Below are 11,558 nucleotides of genomic sequence, written 5' to 3' on the forward strand. Positions count from 1 at the left end.
TCTGTGTTGGACTTAATGAATTACACTGTAACTGAGTATACAGATCTATCCTCGCCCACTCTCTAATACCTGTACTTAAGTACCTATAATCAGCAATCAAAGAACCACTCGTGTTACCGTGTCACTCGTGTTACCGTGTCAAGTGCTCCATTATTTGGAGAGTCAGTCGCCTTTTACGACAAGCAATTGAAATTTCATGGTTGGAGAGTCAAGAAGATTGAAATTTCATGGTTAAGTAATGTTCTCTTGTCTACTTTTATCTCGTTGAAGCACAAACTCTGATAATCAAAGTTTGTAATAAAAGCCAATGAAACTTTTTCGTATAAAACAATTTTCGTATTAGATATACTCAGGTACAAAGTACTGGTATTTGTAGAATCCACATAGGAACCGTCTGAATATGGAGGGTAACGATTAAAATCATTAGCCCCTTTCCTTGTTTTACTTTATAAACCAGCTTACACAAATCACTTTGACTTCAGCTTTCAAAATCGGCAGCAATGGCATTTTCCTTAGGCCTACCTTAAGTGTTACATTAATACTAGAAATGTCGCTAGTAGCTTTTTTCACCCAATGATTAATGTTTTAGTACAGATTAATATTGGAGCAGAATATTTAAACAAACAGAATGACAAGATTTATAGAAATTCAGCGTCTATGGACGAAGAAGAATATTCCAGATTTTATAAATTAGAAGATTTTTCTGTTGAGTAATTTCTGGATTTGATGTGAAATTTACGACTGGGAATTCTTTCACAGGAAGCGTCTCTCGTTACCCTAATGAAGCCAAATGATCACAAAACATGCGCTGTCCCGAATGTGATGTTCGATTGCGCATTCTGTCATAGACAAGCAGAAAGCCGTATAATTTGTTGTCACCTCAGACTAGTATTCGAATCCAGAATCTCCATTTTTCGCTGCTATCGCATTCCTTGGATTTATGGAGAACTCGGTATTGTCTACTTACACGCCATATAAATCCTCCGTTTATGACCACTGTAATGGAATTACTATTTGTATTTTATGTCACTCTGGCTTAGAGCACTAATACTTTATGTATATACCCCCCACATTTATATTAACGTTAATGTGATTCAGTCTCCAGAGAAACCTAAATCTGATGATCTAAGTTTGGAAAACTCTGTATCTTTACATTGTCTGTGAGACTGATCACGACTTGTTTTGTAACACGCTCGAGCCTTTACATGGGATCTAATTTTCCTTTGTGGTAAAATCAGTTGGTTCTCCTTCTACGTGTATCTACCCTCTCCCTCTCCCTCCCTAATTCTTGTTCTATTTATATGAAATAATATGAATTGAATGTATTTATTGATGACATTTTTATTTGACCGATGCCTATGACCAGAACAGCTCTGATCCTAAGTAGACATTATAACAGTTGCTTTCTGTTCTGTAAATGATGTCTTCTTGAACAAACATATAAAACATTATTTAGGGCATTGCAAATGTTAAAAAAATTGATCACATTTTTATCCAGTGCTATTACATTACTACCTTGACCATACATTTGAGTCAACTAGGGCCTGACAGGTGAGTTTCTTAAGCTTCTTTACTTACCCGAATACTTCTCGCCTACCCTATTTCTTAACAAACTCTCGAAGCTCTCCTTGTTTGGGATGTAGATGTGAAAGTCTTGTTTGGCGATATGTTTGTTCTTATTTCGCTGGAAATGATAGATATATGCGCTAGCAGCCAGGAAACAAAACCTGGGGAACACAAATCGCTGCCCGTCCCCTTGGTAGATCAGTAAGGCACGTGACCATTTATGTGCTTGTATAATTTTGCCTATAAAGTCAGCAGTGGATTCGAAGTTTGGACCAATTCGAGTCAGTGTGGTATACTCCTCGAGACGGTTACTTTTAAAGTCATGAGCAAAGCCCCCCGGGGATATGACGGGAACTGCCCAATGAGGGGCGTACCGTGCCACGGGGGCGAGGCTGTAATCGTACACAGGACCCAGAAATACATGCACCTGATCGCGTTCCATCAGCTGCATGGCGCGAATAGGTGCAACGCGCGAACTAAAGTTTGTATCCACCAAATGTACAGTAAAATCAACTTGAGGAAGAAGTTGTTCACGGCGGACATAATCGATTCCAATTTCCACTCCTGGACTTATCTTCTTCAGGGAAAACATTCTTTGGGAAGGGTGCTGAGGCGCCAAGACAGTTAGGTTCACAGTTATGCATTCACATGGAAGGAGTTGGAAAATAATGCACATTATATAGTACAAAGAATATCCAAAAACACAAAGGCGCCGCAATAGACCAACCATATTTATCATATATAGCATTTGTACTGAGGACTTCGGTAACCTCCACAGTTAGATTGTAATCACTTTGATGAAATAATCTACATAGGTGAAGTTCCGAAACTAAGTAAATAGCTTCTGCACACAATCGCTCAATTTGATTAATTAGTGAGTAAATTTCTGATTTAATGAACTCTATCTTTGTGTGAAGTATCTAAAAGGATTATTAATTTCCCATCACGTATTTCCCAGTGGTCAGTTAAGCATTGTTTGTGGAAAATTAAAAAAAAAAAAGACAAAGAAAACAATAGATTTTTGATCGTCACGCATCGGAAGCTGTTATTTCCGCCATGTCTTATCTCCACGGCCCGGCTCCGACCGGAAACAGCCGAGTATCCTATAGTAGTCTTACTTATTACTGTTTTCACTCAGGAATCCGGAAATAATTTCTTATCACAACCATTTGTAGAAAATAATAAAACAAATTAAATAAATGTGTTTTAAATCAACAAACAATCTACATGTGTGCGATATTACGAAGCAAGGAACTGCATTCCAGACTGTTTGAAGAAGGTTAGATACAAGTCTAATCTTCAGCAAATATAGTTCTAATTACTAGTAATCATTTTAATTATAGAATAAGTCTCTTTAAATCCTGTTTAATACAGTGGTAACTTTATTTTAACGCAACCTTCTTTCTCCTGAGAGGGTTAATTTTTTTTGGTTGGATATATCTTACAAACATCGTACGCCAACTGTAAATCAAGTACCAGTTTTTTTTTATTTTTCAGGAAATTTGAAATGTACATTGAACAACTAATTTAAGTTTGAAATCCTTGTATTTTAATTACACAATGTAAACAGAAAGATAAAAGTCTCAACCCTTTACAAATCCTGTTTAATACAGTGGTAACTGTCTGTAAACAATTTTTCAAAACGCTACTCCTCCTACAGTTTTTCTGATTTCAATATTACTTGGCACAGAGGGTACATAAAATAATCGGTTTTTTTTTGTGTTGCCATGGTTACTAAACATAGAATTTTCTGAGAAATTCCTTTAAAACGCTACTCCTCCTACAGTTTTGGTCTGATTTCAATATTACTTGGCACACAAATAGTAAATACATAAAATAGTGCATCGGTTTTTGATTCGATGAATGGTTTTTTACTAAAAATAGAATTTTCTGTGAATTACTTTAAAATGCTACTTTGAAATGATTTCAATATAACTTGGCACACAAGTAGACTACACTAAGGTACATAAAATAGTGCATCGGTTTTTGATTTTGATGAACGGTGTTGCCAGGGCTACTAAAAATAGAATTTTGTGTGAATATCCTTTAAAACGCTACTCCTCCTACAGTTTTGGTCTGATTTCGATATTACTTGGCACACAAGTAGACTACACTAAGGTACATAAAATAATGCATCGGTTTTTGTTTTTGATGAACAGCATTGCCATGGTTACTAAAAATAGAATTTTCTGTGAAATTCCTTTAAAATGCTACTCTTCCTACAATTTTGGTCTTATTTTTAATATAACTTTGCACACAAGTAGACTACACTAAGATACATAAAATAGTGCATCGGTTTTTGATTTCGATGAATAGTGTTGCCATTGTTACTAAAAATAGAAATGTCTTTGAATTTTGTTTAAAACGCTACTCCTTCTACAGTTTTGGTCCGATGGCAATGGCTTCTTTTATCATCCTTTGTTATAAGTACAAACCAGTAGAGCTACAGTCTCGACAGAGACTTCTGGTTTGTAAAAGTAGGCCATAATCCGACGACAAGGTCAAGAGAAAAATATGATTGCACCCAAAGGAAGTTCTTGTAACAAGGAATACACATTACGGCGGCTTCAAAAAGGAAAATTTAGTAAACTCAAAAATCCTATTTTGTGTAGTTGTGGTGTTTGGGGCGGGGGATTCAACTTTTTCCACTGGTATACATTATATTTGTATGCTATTTAAACTTTGACAATTATTACTACTAGTTACTTTTATAAAGCCGTGTATCGCCTAATAGCTACAACAGGTTGGGCACATTTCCTTTTTCGGGGAAGTATTACCATAAAACGGGATTATTCCTCTTTCCAGTAATAAAACATTACTGAATTCGGGATTTTTGTCATATTTTTTTAATAATGCTGAACGTATTCAATCTCACAATTTTAACACAGGTACATAAAAGCTTTCGTCAGAAATCTATATCATAGAAATATTTCATCACTCTTTTTCAGCTTTTTGCAGCAACAAATATTGCAATTTTGAGCATACATACACTTAATAGACAATAAATATTTAGAGGATGTGAAAATTTTCTTGCACTTTATCTTTTATTCAAAACAAACACGAAAATAGAGTCTAAACGAGTGAAAATTCACGAATACAGTAATGTTTTTATTACTGAAAAGAGTATTTGTTCCCCTTTTTAGTAATACTTCCCCGAAAAAGGAACTGTGCCCAACCTGTACAAGGTCTTCATTTCAGCATTAACTGAATTCCATTTAAGGTAAAACTTAAAGTACATTGTTTCACAGTTTTGTTCAAGATACATAAATGAAATACAGGAGCTAATTTTGTTCAAGCACGGACATGAGTAAAATTTACCCATATGTAGTAGGAAACTTTTCCTTTGTTATCTTGTCTGATAAAAACCTAAATTAGATACATGCATCTTCGTTTATATATTTATAACCTATGATGCATTTCCTCAGATTGCATCCTCAAACACTGCATTTTTGAACATTGGTATGAAGAATTTATTGGGGGTAAATATGGTTGAACTCCTATTTCATGAACAAATGCAAAGAATAAACAGTCCTGAATTCTGGTTTCTCTGATTTGTCACTTTTCGAGACGTTTACTTTTATGTCATGTTGCCCCCCCCCCCCACCCCGGTACGTCTGTAGGGGATTTCTCAGTCTATATATAGGTTGTGCCTGATGCTATTAAGCTTTGTTGTATAATTACATTATATGTAATAAAAGAGCTCTTGTTTGTCTTTGTGGAACTCATAAGGGTGGGAAAAATACAATTAAAAAAGGAAAAAGTTCGCAATAATGTCGGGAAGAAGTGTTCGATTGATTTGTTGCATATGGCAAACTGAGCACGCGTGGATTAAGATATTTCTCAGTAAGAAAATAGAAATTCAATACAGAACAGTCTTAATATGAATTAAAATTTCAGGAGCGTGCTACGTTTGAAATGTAAAAAAAACAGTTCCCTTCTGATTTAACATTTTTAAACCACGAAAAATGATCGGCATTTTCATTTCATCAAAGAATAGATGTGAGCCAAATAGTCAATGTCAATGCTACTACTTCATATTGTTTGGGACAATTGTGTCGTTGAGGAGCAAATCAAAGTAGATAACATTTATTGACTGAGAAGGAAAATGCTCAAAAAACCTACATGCTTCACGCACAGTACTATTCCTGAAACATAATTATATCATATGCTTTAAAAATCTGTGCTGTCTTTTTGTTGACTAATCATACTAGATAAATGTATATTCTTCCTGAATTAAGAATGAATAAACATGGTTGCTTTTTATTCAGCTCTTGTCGAAATGAGAGAACATCTGATGAAAACAAGAATACTCGAAAGAAGTGACAGTCCAGGATTTTTTAAACGTTAAAGAATACGAAAATCTTATAGCCTTTGTAAACAAAATAGAAAATCGATTTCCTCTATTTACGTGTAATTTTGGTCCTGATAGAAATGGAAAATATTCTAGCCATTAATGAAAATATTAAGGTATAAACTAATAAATCTCAGAAATGGACTTTAATAGGTTATGTTGATATTATATGAAAAATCACGTCAATGAAATATGGAGACAACGAACATTAATCAAGCAAAAGGTACATACAGTTTATACAGAGCGGAGCAAACACGAACCACTTAGAGGTAAGATCAGGTGCCATGGAGTAGTAAGTATCCCCTGTCCTCCGTTTACCAGCATGTTCTCTTGTCATGACCCGGCAAACGGAATAATAAGTACAACAGTGTGTAAATAATGACCTTATCGTATGATAATTATTCGTATGAAAAAACCTCGGAAAGCATTATGTTTAAAACATTAATTTAAAAATCATACCTTTGTAATTACTAAAGGTGTGAAAAACAGACACTGAGACATCGGCTAATAAATTGTATCTCTCCTTTACAAAAAAGTAGAAAAGTAAATGATAGTTAAATGTAGAAAATCAAATATTTCATTAAAGAATTATTCAGACTGATATATTTTCCTTTTTTTTAACTTCTGAAAGTAATTTTCTAATATTAAAAGAACTATATCTTTTATATTTACCTATATTTTCAAAACATCATCCCATTGGTATGTAATATAAATAAAATATTAAGGTTCTTAAATTCAAAAAACATTCTCGAAGTAAGTTTCATAGAAAATCAAAGTATTTACTAATAGTTAACTATTGTAAGTTTTTTTGTAACTGGCTTTGCAGACGACACACACCCAACAGCGGATAGCTACGGATTTGAATACTTCAGTTGGGTAAGCTTAATGGTCAATATTTTGTAATGTGACAACATTATTCACGTGAATTTTTTGACATCTTTTCTCCTTTTCCAATTAAAGGAATCAAGATATTCATTAATTTTAACAGTGTATAAAGATTCCAGAAATTATTCCAATATGTTACAGTACATCAGGTGCACTCATTTAAACGGAAAACAGTTCATCTCAATATTGACCTAAAAGATTTTACTGGTTTGGATAGAAAACCTATTGAGTAATCCAGTTCAAAATTTTACACAGGTATAAAATGCTGACCCCCCCCCCCTCCTCTTTTTCCATACAAACTTTTCTCTAACTTCAACATATTTGACACGCAGAATATTTACGAAAAACAAACAATAAATGTGCATTCCTCTGTCGGATGTTTTATACTGATAATATTACCACTTGCAGTCACTTGATTCTAAGAGGTACTCAAGGTCTAGAGTTTTAGACTACATGTACATGCATTTTGTTCCCAATTGTACTTTTATTCTACAGATTTGAAATATTATAGTATTTCTAGGACGTCATCAAAAGGTTACTTCTTGGATTGAAACAATGAATGATCAAGTGATGAAATTGTTAAAAAGACAAAAATAAAATGCCAGCATTCTTACGAAAGAATTTTAAAATAAACTTTAAAATGAATGCAATGGACTCTTAAAAATATTTTCAAATGGAAATAACGAAGAGACAAACTCAAGGCAGTATCTTCCTGCATCGATTCACAAAGTTATGGGGGCACTTTTCATAAAATTAAAAAAAAATGAATTTTTGCAATCTAATTATTATAAATTTAATTATATATAATCGTAAAACTTTATATTAAGTTGCTTATCCAGCTCACTGAAATAATAGGTATATACAAGTTATTTTACTCGGTAAGCGTTGTAGTTTTTAATATACGTGTAATGCGCACTAATGATTATATTAATATCAAGTTTTAATGTCCCTTTTGAGATATTTTCCACTCATGTTTAGACGCCACTACTTCTCTGCAGAGGGATGCAAATTGTAGCCTACATTCGTACTAGAGGTCATAGTGGTGAGGGATCTCATTCGTGCCAGCATCTATACTGCGTCACAGGATGAATTTTTTTGGTGCATTTTTAAAAAGCCCTTTTTGAGAATTATTTTTACTCATATGGAGGCGTCACCTCTAACCGGTAAAGAGCTGCATTTTTTTCACCTATACTCGACACTCAGACTGTCTCGGGGCCATTGGTGAGTGAGTGATCTTTTTCGTGCCAGCACCTACAGACACAGGGGACCTTGGTTTACATGTATAGGTCTCATCCGAAGGACCGGTCTCCACGTCCCACAGTTGGTTTCGAACCCGCGACGTAAGAATAAACTCCTTACACAGTGACGCTAGACCAGACGCTCTTACCACTGCGCCATGTGGGCGGATGTGTATTGTACTATAGTCTTAAAAACTTAAACTATTGCTCGTCGATGTAATTGCTGCCAAACTATATAGTCCGAGATTCCAACATAATTTCTCAACAAGGTACATGAAGGTCGCATAATTAGTAGGTAAATGTCTCAAGACAACTATCGTTATCTTATATCATGTTTGATAGCTGTATCTACAATCGCTTCCTTCCATTAGTGGTGGCGTTATTTCAAAACTTGCAAATATATGGTATACGCCATTACAACCAAAAATTGACGTCTTAATATAATACAGTGGCGGATTTAAGGGGGGGCGCACCCGGCGCGCGCCCCCCTAAAATTTCAAAACTTTTCAAAATCAAATATATGGGTATTTTAACCCATTACAACCAAAAACCCCTTTAACTCCAAATCCGTCCGCTTATATAATATGTTTCATTGATTTGTATAATTATGTAGCTTCATAGTGCTCTATTTTATAAACTGCATAGGCCATAATACCGGATATTGATGGCACAAATCTGTAAAATATAATTATGTTGATGATGACGCAGTGCAGCATATGTGTATACCAGAAGAAGTATAATACAAGTATATTCCTCCTACCTGAATACAGTCCACCGATTCTCTTGGCCAGCAAGTCGTCCAAACTTTGGAATGAGTTTGTGTATGAAGTAATGTCTACATCATACTTTGATCCTATCATAACAGTGTTAAAGGATTCACCGGCAAAAGAATAGTATTCGGGAAAAAGTGATGTGTATTCAGTACGGCCTAGTTCATAAATGACCTTGAATTTGTCCCATTTATTGAAAGAGAGGATTTGAATAACCATCCTGATCAGGTCACCAAAGCTCGTCCCAATACGGGTAAGCGTGTGCTTGTCAAACTTGTCCTCAAAGTAGAAGGCGGACAGCGCCCCGGGGGTAATGAGGGGGATGTTCCAGCGTGAGGCGTACTGGGCCACTGAATTGACGGCCAGATCTCGTACGGGGCCAAAGAAAATGTGCGCTTTTTGATCCTTCATCTCGAATGCCTCTATAGTAGCGTCAATTTCTGAGCATTTGGAATTCTTATAGACTACTTTTAGATCCGCGCCTGGTAAAATTTGCATTTCTTTAACCTTTTCAACACCCAGTGAAATAGCCGGTCTCACTTTGGAAAGGCCAAACAAACTACATTCGTGATTTATGTCTGGAGCCAAAACACAAATGGAAACCTCGTGAGTTCCATGTACCCTCAATATTTTGAAACTGAACGCTAATAACCACATATAAATCCAGATCTGGAATATTTTCACCTGCTGCTGATGTGAAGCCATGACGAACTATATCATTCCTGAATTTTGAAAATCATTCAAACACATTAAACACTATATCACACACATTGTGTGTCAACCTTCACAGAAACCACACACCTCCAAATGGTCACATAGAAACTTAATCTAAATACTACATATAATCAAGATTTCCATTTGACAAGAAAGTGAAGTGGTGGCAAACCAGGGGCGCAGTGGGGAAGACTGTTTGTCAAAGGTCTTAGCCGTCTCCGGTGTGAATAGGAGGGGATCATGTATACCCCCAACATTCGACTTCCCTTAAAAAATCATGCAAACTTGTTTCCTTTACATCCTATTTAAATAAAAAAAAATAAAATGGCATTCAAGATTTAACCCCGTTTTGTGTGTGGTGCATGAAGATTACTGTAAAACCGGAAATAGCTGAAATCCGGTTTCTAATGGTGCTGACCTCGAAACATATTTATTGAATAATGTATACATCAGGGTTAGCTCAACTTAGTACTGCGGACACCCAAGTATCTGCAAATAGCCTACACAACAGGACTTAGTATAACTTAGACTAATACATGTATACAAATAACCTACAAGTATACAGCGAAATTATAGCCGCAATCAACAATTAAGACTTCCGTTTTCCAATGCAAATAAACCTGAATAACAAATGTTTTACAGGATTTGCAAAATTCTTATCCATTGTCAGCAAAATTAATATATTTGTTGTCTGTAATGCCCAGGTGCTAGAAAAATGTTATTTTTAAATGAATTTACAATGTAATACATGATGATGTTATAATAAGACACGCGTAAATATGAAATATTCCTTGTACAGTGTACCAGGATAATGAAAAAGCCACAATAGTAAATAATTATTTACGTACATAGAATACATACATGAAAATTGAATGTTCATGTCTAATTGATCACTGGTTAGCTGCAAGACCGCTCTATAGTTCATGAGTGTTTTTGTGTATAAATTTCAAATTATCTAATATAAAATGATGATTTTAACGAAGGAATTTCCGTCAAAGATATATATTTTTGGTGGATTTGATGCCAGCATATTTGAAGAACCGAAAGCAGAATGTTTACGGATTCCTTTCCACAAAAAAGGTACAATGTATGACAAGGGGAAAGTCTTTCACCATTATTTTCTACTGTATTCTAGAAATATAGAATCTATATATCTGTAGTAACACTCCTACTGGCTTCAACGATAACATACATGTACGAAATTTCGTACAGGTTTACTTTTAGACTTACCGGAAAATCTACAGAAGGAATTGGAACAAAACAGCTATGCATGGACGTATCTTTGGTATCGTATTAGTTAATACCTTTTCTTAGATCATCAGTTGTAACGGTTTGACATCATGATGATTGAAGAAACTGACAAATAAGTTTATTCTACAAGGATTCCATTAAATCCGTTTAAAGTCAGGTTTTTGCAAATTCTACAGTCTATATTGACTTTATTTGTACGTGTACACATGATTTCAGCTCTGGTTTTCCAGTTGTCCGTATATTTGTCTGATCGCGATTCGCATTCGTTTATATTTTAGCATAATTTCCATTCACATGATTTTTATGACATAATTGCTCTTCAACACTGAATCATATAAATATAACTTTTAAAGGAAAAACTGCTTCATATTCTAGCACTTGGGTACGTAAAGGCGAAATCAGTCTTTTTCTTATGCTGGAGTCTTGTATTTAGAGTACGTGGAATTGAAGATATTGCGAACTACTAATGAATGATACGAAAATGTGAAAAAAAAACAACCTTGTTTTGTTCAAGTGAACGAGATTGTTATTTTAAGAAACGAAAAGAAGAATACTCCAATTGATTTTTTTACAGGTTCTATTCAATGACTTTATTGTACATCTCTGTCTGAACTACCGGTATGTTGTTCATTTAACCATGTAAACTGAGAGTAAACAGGGCAGTAAATAAACAGAATTCATTAATATCTCGACAAAAGTGTGAAGGGTTGACAACATAGATTTCTCTGTTTTCTTGCAATTATGTTAATGTACATGGATTCTTCCACAATAACAAATCTATAA

At 34.7% G+C, this 11,558-nt stretch overlaps 1 protein-coding gene across 1 annotated transcript; it reads right to left on the minus strand.

Moving 5' to 3' along the window:
- Nucleotides 1–1,546: 1,546 nt before the first annotated feature.
- On the minus strand, nt 1,547–10,106 carry LOC134230122 (uncharacterized). Its single transcript, XM_062711903.1, has 2 exons — nt 8,803–10,106; nt 1,547–2,183 (listed from the first exon to the last, which is right to left on the minus strand). The coding sequence occupies exons 1-2, from the start codon at nt 9,513–9,515 to the stop codon at nt 1,571–1,573; spliced, it is 1,326 nt and encodes a 441-aa protein (XP_062567887.1). The 5' UTR covers nt 9,516–10,106; the 3' UTR covers nt 1,547–1,570.
- Nucleotides 10,107–11,558: the final 1,452 nt, after the last annotated feature.

The sequence above is a fragment of the Saccostrea cucullata genome, unplaced genomic scaffold, assembly GCF_032062105.1.
Source record: "Saccostrea cucullata isolate Sc308-1 unplaced genomic scaffold, CSIRO_AGI_Scuc_v1 ctg581, whole genome shotgun sequence".
Lineage (NCBI taxonomy): Eukaryota > Metazoa > Mollusca > Bivalvia > Ostreida > Ostreidae > Saccostrea > Saccostrea cuccullata.